At 37.2% G+C, this 13,746-nt stretch overlaps 1 protein-coding gene across 11 annotated transcripts in view; it reads left to right on the top strand.

Moving 5' to 3' along the window:
• The window catches only part of PLEKHA7 (pleckstrin homology domain containing A7), a 167,845-nt gene that overhangs the window by 126,040 nt on the left and 28,059 nt on the right, over window positions 1-13,746 (top strand). For all 11 annotated transcript variants that reach the window (XM_054198363.1, XM_054198362.1, XM_054198359.1 and 8 more), the window contains 3 exons: window positions 3,463-3,982; window positions 6,027-6,113; window positions 8,428-8,481. In XM_054198363.1, coding sequence (XP_054054338.1) covers window positions 3,463-3,982; window positions 6,027-6,113; window positions 8,428-8,481 — 661 coding nt within the window. The remainder of the gene's footprint in view (window positions 1-3,462; window positions 3,983-6,026; window positions 6,114-8,427; window positions 8,482-13,746) is intronic.

Genomic DNA, 13,746 nt, shown 5'->3' with positions numbered 1-13,746 from the left:
ACTTAATTTCTTAATGCTCCATGTTTACTGTTATTCCACCTGAAATCTTACAAATAAAGAACCTCTGAGGATTTAGAAGCCTTTATAATTTTTGGACATGGGATGAGTACAGTTTTATTTGTTTCCTGGCTCAGGTGTATAAAGATGCAATGCATGCCAGCAAGTTGATTATGACAAGAAAGAACCCTTTCAGCTAGAGTCTTCACGCAAATACAGCGGTTGTTTGTACAATTATTTGCAGGGATTGCTCCTTTTATATGGATATGTAATTCTTTCAAATAGGATATTTTACTTCCCCTTTTTATAAAGCACTCAGAACTGTTTGCTAGCTAGTAAATGTTGGCTGTCTCTTTGGAGATTCATCTCTCTTGGACAATGAACTGATAGCTGCACTACAGTTATGGCCAACGTAATCATCTAACCGCCCTCTGTTCTCAGCAAAGCGGAATACCTGCTTTGGTAAGGTTCGTGCCAGCCTTTGAGAGAGATCTAGAGACTTGGAAGGAGGTTTGAAAGGAGACTTTCAGGAGATTTGGGGTTTAAGTAATTAAAGGTCAGGACCATCAAACAGCAGCTGTCCAAAATTATTAGTCTTTGATCCTATTCCAGTGCCTGGATAGACATAGTGAATGCATAATTGTAAAGAATCTGCTATTTCTAACAGCTTATTTGCACTTAAAAAATGTATATAGATCTGATAAATGTAAGCTTAATAAATGCAGTCATATTGAGGAATTTCCTCCCTTGCAAGTACAGTGTTAAACATTTCTTGTTATGCAGAACTTTCCATTCCTTCCTGATTTGCTTAAGGAAGAAACATTACTTGTCTTTGTTAGCTTCTCTGCATTCCCATGAATGGGCATAGTGTTTCCAATGATTGTATTTGTTTTCTTTTGAACGTTTATCTTCTCTCTTTACAATATCTTCTGTGCAGTTGCTTCCCATTGCAGACCCTGAATGATTTTCATGGTCAATAATCATATAATATGGCATCAGACCATTTTTTCACCCTTCAGTGTCTGCTTTCCTTTTAATATTCTTTCTGCCTCATCATTCAAGAGAGGGAGATTCTCAGAACAGCGGCTTTAGCTCACTTTTACTCATGATTCCTCAGAAAGCAATTGTCCACAACCCATTGTGGACTAATTTGAGTTATTTAGAACATTGTTCCTTTCCTGTTATAGAAGTTGGTATGTTTTCTTAGGTACTTATTTTTATATAATGCAGATGATTTTTAAGGGTCTGAAACCTTGTGTGGTAGAGATGTCACCTGCTTAAAGCCTGTCTTCTTAGCTGGAGGTTTCTCCCCACTTCAGATACTGAGAAATTGCAACCTGTGCGTGTGTGGGTAGTTGCCTTTAAAGTTCAGCTTTGAATATGACTTTCCCTGGGCAATGTAATGTATGTGCAACTTTGTTCTTTTTTCTAGCAGGCCGAGGTATTGCATGAAGCCAGCACTTCCCCGCTATTTGAAGTACTGCTTTCATCCAAAGAGTTTTTAGTTTCTCTCAGATTAATGCGTCCTTTTCTTGAAGGATGGGATGATCCCCCCCCAACTCATGGGGTCTTTGTTTTCGGTTCGCTTTTGTTCCTAAAGCTGCTAGCCCTGATGACTTCATTGACTACCAGAAGAAATTCCTGCTCATCTCAATACTTTACCTTTTCGCGTCCAATTGGAAAATAACCATATGCAGATGGTTTGCAACATTCAATAGTTTGCCGATGCCTTCCTGAGGGCTCCACTAGGTTGGAGTGTAGGAATGGTCAAGCCCCTTCCCCTTTTTTACACAGAGAAATTACCAAAAGTATCTGCACTAGCTGCATGCCTGTCTCAGATGTCCTTTTGAAGCATTACCTGCTCCAAGCTTTCTCAGTTCTCATTCCTATCTAGAGAAAACACACCAACCGCTTTGATTTTCACGTGGAGAGAATTGGCAGTACAGTACAGAACATACAGAGTACACATGATGTAATGAGCTACACAAATAAAAGAGGTTACCTGACCACTAAATGCAGATTGTTGAGTTGTCTTTGTTCATACTACCTAAATGCTTTAACCTTCGTTATAAAATTCGAGGTAACATCAAGGTTCTGTGTTATTACAAATTTGTAATCCTCCATGCAGTGCAGGGTAGTTATTCTACTTTCTGACATGAGGAATTATGTATCCTCTCAAGAGCTTCCATATTTCAAGACAGTGCCAAATCCTGCAAGTAGAAATAGATGGAGGCAACTACTAAACAGCAGTTACTGGTAGCAATTCTTTTCCCCCTGCTTCTGTTATTCTTGGATGCTGAACAAAGATGTTCCTTTCCATCCTGCCCTTTCTTTCATGTGGAATTCCTGCAGTTCCTACACCATCAGGTGTCCCTCTTGTGCAGAGAGTGGAGCCTACTGAGTGGAGTGACGAATGTGCTCTCAGTTTCTTCATTTGTGGGTTGGATTTTTTTGGGGTTTTGTTTATTATTTTGTATCGTTGCTCTGTAGCAAGTCTAGCAGAATGGTTTTTTTGTTTGGAGATCCTGGAACAATGGGCAAATGACTGCAAGCGCAAACTCCCCCAGATGCTTAAATGGAGAGTCAGAAATTAGACAGGCAGGCTCTTATGCATGAGGCTACGGAAAGATTTTGATTTCAAAGTAGGAGAGGGAGCTAACCGTGCTTTGTCAAAGCTTTTGCCAACTCTGTCTAATTCTCTATCTACTAAAAGATTTCATTTCTACAGTTCGAGTATATTATGGATGCAGTGCTAAAGCCAGGATTTAATGCCTCTTTTTTAAATTCTAGTTTGTCAGTGAGTTTTGTTGTAAAAAGCCTTGCATTGCTTAAAACAGTAGAACCAGTAGCATTAGGTCAGATGAAAGTAAATCATACAGACCTGGGGACTTTGAGCAGTTTCTTACTTTTTTTTTTTTTTTTTTTTTGCTTCATTCATATGAACAAAAATTATCTGAGATACTCATTCTGTGATTTTTGAGATTTCTTCTTGCACTTTAAGGTAATTTTTTGGGATGAGCATGCATTTGTTGTTCGTAAACTGCACCACCTAGTGGTGATCAGGCTTTCGGTGAAAAGAAATAGTTTAATTTAGGGATTTGCTCATTAAATGTAACAGTAATTCCTTTCTTCGTCCTCTCGACATTCTTTTTGGTCTAAGTACACCATGCTGCTGTCCCTTAAGTTTATTTCCAGTAGGTTAGACACTAAATTAAAAGCCCGTATTTATAGTATTTGCATCTTTGCATGAATACAGTGTAATGTTTTTTGTGCAGGGTAGGTTTCATTAATATTACTTTGTTAATGTTTCTGTAAATTCTTTTTAAATGACTCTTGTATGTTGCGTCTGGTAGCTCCTATGCTAAAGTCATTAGTGTTTTGGGTTGGTTTTTTTTTTTAATCAGTCATTCCCACTCATCAATGGATGCTAAAATTTACCCTTTTTTTTCCCCCGCTCCTTTACAGCCTCACTTCTGATCAGACTCTTACACGTCAGGGTCCCAATCCACCTTTTCCTGAAAACTATCACACTTTGCCAAAGAATACCAGGCAGCCTTCAGGGAGCTCACCACCACCACCAAACCGCAATTTGCCGAGTGACTACAAATATGCACAAGACCGCGTTAGCCACTTGAAGATGTCCCAGGAGGAAAGGAAAGCGAATAAAGATGGAACTGTTTGGCAGCTCTATGAGTGGCAGCAGAGACAGCAATTTAAACATGGCAGCCCCACTGCCCCACTTTATGTAGGTTCTTCAGACTTTATTGATCGTGGTAAGTCAAAAAGTTCATTAGATGTTCCACGATCAATATCTGTTCCGCCCTCTCCATCTGATATTCCTCCACCTGGACCTCCAAAAAACTTTCCCCCAAGGAGACCACATACTCCTGCAGAAAGGCTTACAGTTAAACCGTCTGATGAGAGACAGACTGTAGACGTTCCTTTTGCTGGATCACCCAGGAAGATACGAAATCATGCTGTAAAGGTTTGTATACAGTATAACTGATTTCAAATTATTCTACATGTGGTGTCATACATTGATAGTTTAATTTAGTCATTTTCATTGCATCCTTCCTTGTGTGTGAAAGATCGTGCAGGTTGTAAAAGTTAATGCAATTAATAATTTTCTCTTAAAACTCTTGTCTTTCTCATCATTTCAGATTTGTTAATTTTTTTTGGTTAGGAAAGGAAAATTGGTGGCACATTACATTGGTTTGTAATATTTTTATTGAAAACCTGAAAGGCATATGTTTATATGTATAAAATATACAATTTGTAGTATTTTAATGTATAGACTAGGTAGGCAGGAATATAAAACTCAGCAGGATGCACTTTTCCTTGATTTTTTACTTATGCTTTGCCTTCTCTACATGTTTTGCTATTGTAGTTAATCTTACAACTGATTAAATTTTTAGTTATGGCTAAAAACATAATAATTTTTCATGCATTTGATATTTTTAAGCCCTTTGCAGGGTCATTATCATTGCGCTCACCAAAATCAAATAGCGTTGGTCTGAAACTTTTAACCTTCTGCAGATTTTCAGTGTGGCTTTTTTGTAGGCACTGTTGTACCCTCATATCCAGAGGTGACAGAGGTTTCCTTATTTGGTACTCCACATGGCTGTCCTTGCTTAAGGAAATTAGGGAAATTCAGGATTGAATCAAAGTAGAATTTACTTGTCTTAGTAGCTCTTACAGTGGAATAAGTGGAAACGAAAGCCTCTGTGTTCACCTAATTCTTTGACTTCAACCATGGGCTCTGATGGGGAAAGTATTTGCAAAGAAAAACAACCTTGTAAATTCAAATACCCAGTGTGGGTTCAGGACCATGACTTTAGGTTGCGTACCAGCTTCATGCACAGTTTAGAATTTTTCCTAGTATATATGCAATGTAGCTGTTGGATGTCTTTCAGCATTTATAGATTTATAATATTCTGTCAGAGGATGAAATAGTCTAGTGATGTGCAGCATTGGAAATTAATATTTTTTTAACTCCTGATTATATTATACCAGACATTGATTTCTCCATGTGTAAGTGGAAGGAGCATTACATGCCTTATGAAGGAATGCACAGCAGTTTTTTCCCTTCCTGTGCAATGTAGCTGCATAAACTTTACTCATAAAATAAAACTCTTTTAATGTCATATTGGTTTTAGCAATATAGGGAAACGTAGTTTTTCTCATCTGTAAAACTTTTCTGTGAAACTTCTGTAGAGAAAAACGCTTATATTTTTATATGTAAGCACACAGCGTCATTTTACATCTAAATGTATATGTCTACAGAAATCTGTGATACTCCCCCCTCCTTGGAATGCTTTATTAAATTCCATCGAGTTACACTTCAAAAAAAAAAAAAAAGGGCAGAACAAAACAGCATTCAGTGAAATTCAGAGACAGGAATAAAAATAAATTGTGAGACATTTAGGCTGCCTTGAAGAAAACCACAAAAGTTTGGCATTAAGAGAAAGGTGAAAGAATGGATGTGCAGTAGGTTTTCGTATTATAAGCAGAAAGGGGCAGATCAAATATGATTATTTAGGGGGGAAAAAAAAAGGTATTAATGGAACCCATTGCCACAAGGTGTCACTCATGTCAGTAGCTTAGTGTTCCCTGGCTACAAGAGGGCACTCACGGTTGTTACTGTATGGAGTACAAGCCCGCCGGCGGATGGCATAATCCAACCCTCCTTTCTCTGGGAGACATTGGGGGGGGGCGGAAATTTATGAATTTTTTTTTTTTTTTTAAATTTGCTGGAAGCCACTGTGCATGGTCTGCTGAAGCATCTCGTGCTGCTAAAATCCGCTGATCTCCCCAGCATCACAGGTGCTAAATCTGCATTTGTTCATTCGTAAGTTTTAATTAATCATCAAAGGATCTGGCTGGCCCATGAGTGTAACCCTGATCTAAGCAAGCCAGGAATTCAAATACAAAATCGGTGGCAGAGGTGCAGATCTTCTGAATTTTCCCTCAAGTACAACATACCTCTTGCTTAAGACAATCCTTACAATTCTGACTGTGGCTTCTTGCAGAGCTCAACTCACATTGATCGGCGCTCCATGCCTGCCATGGGCTACATGACACATACTGTCAGCGCACCCAGTTTGCATGGCAAGTCGGTAAGTTGAGAGAGCGGTTACTTTTCCTTTTGTGTCATCATAGTATTGTAGTTAAGTCGTCAAATCCTGCTCATTCTGTAGTAGCTGTATTTTTATTAGTTAAAACATAAATAACTTGAATGAGAACTTAATTTTAACCAGCTCCCAGTAAAGCCTGTAGGAATTTTGCTGTTATCTGCAACGTGAACAGGGGTGAGCTGTCTGTTAGTACAGGATTCAACTTTTACTATGTTTATTTGACCAAACACAAAGTTAATGAAATAATTGCTTAATCATGTCAAGTAACTGCTTTCTGGGCACTGAGGTGAAAAATATAATTACAGTTACTCTCCCTGAAGACTGCTAATTTCCTCTTTACAATGTGTCTAAATACCTGCAGCCTGAAGAGCTAACATTGCTTCTCATTCGATTAAGGAGACATCAGGCTAAGTTGGCTAGTATACGAAATTACACAATCGCACAATTACTGCAGCACTTGCCAACTAATTCCACCTATCAGGTCAGCTGCTGCTTGGCTCGTCTGTGCCGTATGACATTTTGTGACTCTGCAAATGCTTCATTAGTGCCATGCTTGAGTCTGTGCTTTCTTGCCCATTCTTTGGTATTCTACAATTCCCAGGTCGTTTGCGGTTTTTCTTTGCTGCTGTATTTGCTGTAAAAGATGAGTGTTTTAAGTTACAGGGCAGCAGTGCGTATGTTTCAAAGTGTTATGTATATTTCCTTTTTATACTATTTCTGAAAATGCTGCATCTTCAGAAATACTGGTTAAAATATTAGATAAGTTCATTCAAAGCAAAACCATTTCTTTGTGCTGCTTTCATGATGGGATTGGCTCCCTGTGCCACATGCTGCGTCACCTGCAAATTGAAATGCATCAGCTACTTTGTACGTTCATATGAGCTTGTAACTGTGTCAGTTCTGCAGGTGAATGTTGGTTCATAAAAGCTCATGGGCATCCAGGATCATCAGCAGTGCTCTTGATTGCACTGATGGATGAAACTTGTAAATGTGAGAACAAACAGAAATTTACTTAAAGAGCTCTTTGGTTCATGTTACCTCAAAAATGGAGCCAGCTGGGAATAAAATGTGGTAACTCTTCTTGGAATTGGTGAAGGCTTTATATTGCCCCAAAAACTAAAGGAATTTTTTTGAGTTTCGAAAAGTTTAATTTCCCAACTTACCTCACCTACAGAACAATTGCAATAAGATGGGCGATAGTAACAAGGATTTCTCAAAAAAATGGGCAGACTTTGTAGTCAAGTCCTCAGCCAGACTTACAAGCTGATCAGACAAGAATTGTAAGTGAACACCTCTAAAGAAATGCAAGAGTGATGTATTGATTTTATGGCATAAAGGGTTTTTCTTTTCTTTAACTACACATTCTCATTGGCTCAAAATTTGAGAAAAGGTATAGTTGTGTTTTTCTTTTATTCTGAAGTTTAAGGTACCCAGGATATAAAATCCTGTCAAAATACTAGTAAAAGTTCTAGAAATCTGGGGGCATTTATGCTGATTGCAAAGCACATTTGCAACATCTAAGCTTTATTTTGTTGTGTATTGCAAATGCCTCTTGAAAGAATGAGAAATAACTTTGTTATGACTTCTGTGCATGCTTTTCTTGAAGCGACTGTAAAGAAGATACTGCTAGGTGAATGTAACTGTAAAATTAAGCTGATAGCAATTACAGGTGAGCCAATGAAAAATAAGGATCAAGTTGATTGCTATTACTTAAAAGGCAAAATGGATTCTCTAATCATATAAGTGAGATCATTTTCAGTATTTTATTCACAAAACTTACTTTGTACTTTTCCTGAATAAAGAAATTCGTGTCTTAGAATGTGTATGAAATGCGATCAAAAGTATTCTAATTATTTGTTACATAATGGCTTTTAGTTACATCTGCCATTCAGTTAGGTACAGGTCTTTTCTTCGCCCAAAGGGACATACTATGCTGGAGGACAACACCATAGCATTTTCATTGAAGGGACAGTCAGCAGAAATCGGTCTTGAAAAAATAACTTTTGAAAATCTATTGTTTCAGGTAGTTACACGTCTCATTAGAGGTGGAAAATTCAAATCTGTGTTTGGAGGGTGGCCGTGAGGTCGTAATATTCTTGGGAAATATTTTGCCCATTTTTCAGCTGTAAATAGCAAAATGCTGGTGGAGCAAGTGTGCTTCTTTATGTACTTCCTACTCTGTTATTTTGTTTTCTGTTTCATCCATTTTCTTACATATAACCAATCCAAGTATTTTGAAATTGTTTCAAACATTCAAATACATTGTGTTTTTTCCCCCCTATGTATTTACCTGAAGGCGGATGACACTTATATCCAGTTGAAAAAGGATTTGGAATATTTGGATCTAAAGGTAAGATTTTATAGGAGTCTACTTCCATTATTTTTTTTTAAACCCAGTGGTATTTTGAGTATCATGTTGGTACCTGCAGGTTTTCAGATCACCTTCTGTTCAGGGATGGAGCCTCTGTGCCTTTTACCATTGCTGTTGTGCTTAGAATATTGACTGTCTTTATAGTATTGACCATGCAATTAAGCTGCAAACTCAGAAAATGTAGTTGCTTCAGTTTTGTAGGAAGAACTTGTGATACTGGCACTCCAGATGAATGATACTATGTGGGTTTAGTGAAATCAATAAAAACCTGATTCAAAATGTTTGTCTGCTGTAGCTTTAGAATCAAAGTGAAGTCAACTCCTCTAAGTTAAAATAGGGTGTTCTTTTAATCCAGCTTTTTCCCTTTAAATCTTCTTAACCTGACTTTTTTCTCGGTTTTATAATATGCCGTATTTATAATGTCTTGCTTTCTTGTGAAAATGTGGTGATTAATTAGCACCTGTCATTGTTTTCATATTATTACAGCTAAGAGATTTCAAATGTACCCATTCATCCATCCGTCCATAGATATAATCTGCCTAAATAATGTTACCTGATATGTCCTTTTAAAAAATAATTTAAAAATATGATATTGAGCATCAAAGCGTCTGTCTAAACTAAATTAGTTCTGTATCTAGTACACCTGATAGCTGGCAATTTGAAAGCAAATCTAGACTTATTAATAACAGGTTTTGAAGAAAAAAAAAACCAAAATGTATCATCATTTTGCTTAGCAAAGCAGTCTACCATTTTCTATGGTGTGTAGGATGTCTCACCATATATAAATTATATGGTGTTTCTGAAAATCAGGGTGGAGTGAAATTTTACACCCTGTTATTGTTTGCATGTACATAGTTCTCACCGATGCCATGGGGCTTTGTGTATGTGTAACTAATGAGCTCCCTGGACCTTTTAGTATGTGTACTTCAATTTTTAGCTGATGTTTTAATGGCTGAATATAGAACCAAATATATCAATGCAAAATATTAGTAATACCTATTACACATATGTATAGTATCATATATATATAAAATATTTATCACATAATATATGCAGTATAGTCTAAATGATCAAATACATAAACTGTTGTAATCATTAATATATGAATTTAAAACTGGTTGGACACGTTTCACTTTAGGCCTTGTTCTTGGTTTGTTAATGGCTTTGCCAAATGTAATGATATCCCAAGCCATCGGCTGAATTTTACGACAAATTTCAATTTAAAAGTCCTACAATTTGAGAAATTTTTAATAAACGCAGTGTTTTGTCCATTATAAAACACAACGATTTTCACAGTTAAGAGTGGCCACAGTTTAAGCCTCCGAAAAAGTTATATACTCAGCCAAATTATTGGGATGGATTTTTAACTTTTTAGTGGATTACATCTGGATTGATTTGTTGCAGTCCAGGACATGAAGAGCCAGTAGTCTCCCAGGAGCTCCCCTTGTGCCTTCCTGCAGCCTGTGTAGCACCTGACGAAAGCAGCCAGAAAGAGAAATGTATGGGGGCTCTTGATCTTTCTGTGAAAAGAAAGTTAATCACAGAATGGAAGGGACCTTTACAGGTCATCTAGTCCAATCCCCCTGCAGTGGACAGGGACATCTTCAACTAGATCAAGTTGCTCAAAGCCTCGTCCAACCTGACCTTGACTGTTTCCAGGGATGGGGCATCTACCCACCTCCAGAAGCTGGACACAGTTGCCTAGAGTAGACAGGGACTCCAGAGCTGGACATAGTACTCCAGGTGGGGTCTCACCAGAACAGAGTAGAGGGGCAGAATCACCTCCCTTGACCTGCTGGCCATGCTTCTTTTGATGCAGCTCAGGATACGGTTGGCTTTCTGGGCTGCGAGTGCACATTGCCAGCTCATGTCCAGTTTTTCATCCCACAGTACCCCCAAGTCCTTCCCAGCAGGGCTGCTCTCAATCCCTTCATCCCCCAGCATTAGCGTTAATGTTAGTGTTAGTTCCTTTTTGAAAATCTTGACAGTTAAAGTGTCAAATATGTTACCATAAGAATGATCTAATTTTTCAAAATGGGCATTTCTTAATAACCGTCTTTCAGTAGTGGTCTGGAAATGTAACAATTCGGGTCAGGTTGCTGAGAGATTAAAGAGACCGTGGGAAATTTGAGGAGGTGTCTTTGTGTTAGTTTAATTGGTGTTTTGCCACTAAATATAAATTACTGAAGAGATGCTTTATTTTGCAGTATGAGGAAAGAAGAGTAGAATGCTGAATGAAACTTAGCAAATTAATTACTGATTTGGTAACGGTGGAGTATGGCAAATTCACAGTTAATATACATGGAACCTTTCATTTAAGACACTGAAGGCTTAGATAGAAAGCCTTTTAATTCAAGTCTCTCTCTTGGCTTCATTGGGCTTTGGGTTAGACCCACTCTGATCAAACGATTTCAAACAGGACTGAAGATTTTAGAAGTGGAGTTAAACGTTTTTCTTTTCACTAAATCCATTACTTCTGAAGATCTCTGTTCCTAGAGGTTTTGAAGTGTAACTTTTCAACATGAAATAGTGATTAAGTAATTAACTGCATAATGTATGCCATAGTACTGAAACTGATTACAGGAAGTGGTTACACAGCATTTAGTAATTTGTCATTAATCACATGTTTCTGCCCCCCTTTCTCTTATCCTTTTATATTAGCCTATTTTTTATTCTTTAAGAGTTTAAAAATATTATCTAAGAAATAATTTTTGATGTTAATACCAAGATAATTGTTCAGCATTATAGTGTATTGTCATAACATAAGTACAAATTAAATAAAAATGCTCTAGAGATACTAATCCATTTCAATGGTTTTCTCCTGCATGCATCTAGTTCTGACATAAAAAAGGTCTAAAGTCTACTCACACTATGAGAAACAATTATTAAGTTTGAACTTTTCAAATGCCATACTTTGTGGAGCTTTGCTTTAAGGATATTGCCATTAGATTATAAACTCGCCCCCTCCCCCCCCCAAAAAAAAAAAAAAATTGTTGCAATGACTCTGTATTCTTTTTTTTTTTTTTTTTTCAATCATGAACTAGAGGCATGTGGAGCATGAAAGAAATGGTGTAGTTGTATGCTATAGCATAACCATGCCTCTTCTGCAAACAGATTTCCACAGTTGTCTTCTCACAGTTGGGGTTTTTTTATCTCTAACGTGGATAGACCCTGTATTAGGAAAGCAAAAAGGAAGAACAAAGGAAAGAAAAACTATCTTCACCACAAGCTTCTAAGATGACTTTGCAAATAAGGTGAAACACAAGTGGTGAAGGAAGCTTCCCTTTTTGTGACTGTGAAATCCAGTTCAAGGAGGCTACAGGAGGGATGGATGGGCAGCCCCCCTTCAGAATAGTTTACAAACGTTCCCAAGCAGGTTATACAAAATATGGATGAGGAAGTATAGGAAGGTTTGTGTCCCTAAGTATAAATTGTGCAACCAGTTGAAGCAAACCTGGAGCCCTCTCAGTGGTTCAGCAGTGGTCCTGCTTCACTCTTCTGCAGTCGCACTGTAGTATCTGAAGCTGCTTAGTTTCTACTGCAGTTGAAAGAGGTTGCTAGTGCATGCTTGTGTCACATAGATAATGAAGGAAAGAGTGCGTGGCAGGTATTCGTTATGGGAGGAAGGGTAAGTGTGATTGAAATAACTTTTTTTCCATGAGGTTTTAACTGGGTTGCTCAAATTATCAATATAGAGCTCTTGGTGGAAGTGTTACTTCATATTAGGTGACAGAAAGTATCTTGCTGTAATTCCCAGCGCTCTTGAAACTGCAGTTGGGCAAATCCTGTTGTGTGTTTTGCAAAAGTAAAGAAGTCTTATGGTTGGATGAACAATCTACCTGCAATATAACAAGACAGGTAGATATCCAGTTGTAGCTTCCATAATGACAAATTATATAGACTATAAACCTCAAGGATCGGTGTGACATAAGAGCATGTGATTACTGCCACTCATGGAGTTTTGAGTTGTACAGTTTGGGGGTTTTAATTTTTACGTCTATAACAAGCTATTACTGAACTTTTGTTTGAAACAGATAGAAAATAATGGACCTCTGATCAACATGATATACAAAGTGCTAAAGAACTCAGCACAAGGGTTACTATCCAGTATACATGTAAGACTGCTTGCATCTGAAATGTGCTCATCCCATTGCTTTTTAAAATAGCAGTCAGTGTTTACATATTCTGGCTTTTACAGGTGTCTTATGGTAAATAGTAAAGCTTTCTGTAAATTTTTTTTTTCTTTCTTTCTTTTTTTTTTTTTTCCTTCCACACCCCCCCCCCGCCCTTTGAAGTCTGTGTGCGAAATTATGGCTGACCTCAGTGTTTGGTTTCATTTTATCATGTTTTGAAAATGATTGTGTCAAATAGTGATTCCTATGTGTAATTTTGAAAATGTGAAAGCATGCTAAATCTTTGTTATGTTTTCATGTTCACTGCTTGATAATTAATGAATTCTTTACACTTCTGATTATGTAATTTAAAATATCCCCCAAATCTGTAGACTCTGGTTTTTATGTTAACTCCATTGCTTTGAAAAAGGCTTTGGCATTCTCTTAGCTTGCAGTTAATTAAATATGCAAAATTATCACTTTGACATACTAGTATCTATGTTTATGTTTAATTTTTTGTTACTGTTATATATAGGCTTTAGCACTTAAATAATTCCGTTAATACTTTTGAAAGAAAGGATTCAACCGCGTCATTGTTGAAAATTAAAATACGTGAAAATTGAAATTTTTGAGAGGCAGTAAATGCTTTTGATTTTGGTGGTGGGCAAGTAACATTTCACCACATGAAAACACATGATAAGTCTTTGAATGGAGTCTGCCACTGGAGGAAAAAAAAGACAGTAAACGTAAACGTTGACCATATTCTTCTGTCTTAAACCTCCTTTGTTATTTGAAAATACTGTGTGTAGATGGCTAACTTCATATAACATGCTAAATGAGAAATTGAGGTTGTATCAAAGATTTATCTACACTTAGAGTAAAATTTGATTACTTTAAGAAAGCTAGCATGACCCTGTAGGTGCCAGTTAGGTTAATAAATAAACTATGTAGCTTCAAGCCTGGAGATTGCCAGCCAGTCAGTAAAAAAGCAAATTACCCCTTCTACCCCACCAAAAAAGCCAACAACTTCTGCTCTTGTATTAAAACTTCTGCACTTGTATTATTAAAGACAATATCGAGGTGAATTTTTCTTCATAAACTCTTGCTTGTATACGAATAGAAATATACTGTG

This window comes from Rissa tridactyla, chromosome 4 (assembly GCF_028500815.1).
Source record: "Rissa tridactyla isolate bRisTri1 chromosome 4, bRisTri1.patW.cur.20221130, whole genome shotgun sequence".
NCBI classification, from domain to species: domain Eukaryota; kingdom Metazoa; phylum Chordata; class Aves; order Charadriiformes; family Laridae; genus Rissa; species Rissa tridactyla.
The sequence above is the reverse complement of the archived record's forward strand: the minus strand, read 5'-3'. Positions and strand labels throughout refer to the sequence as shown.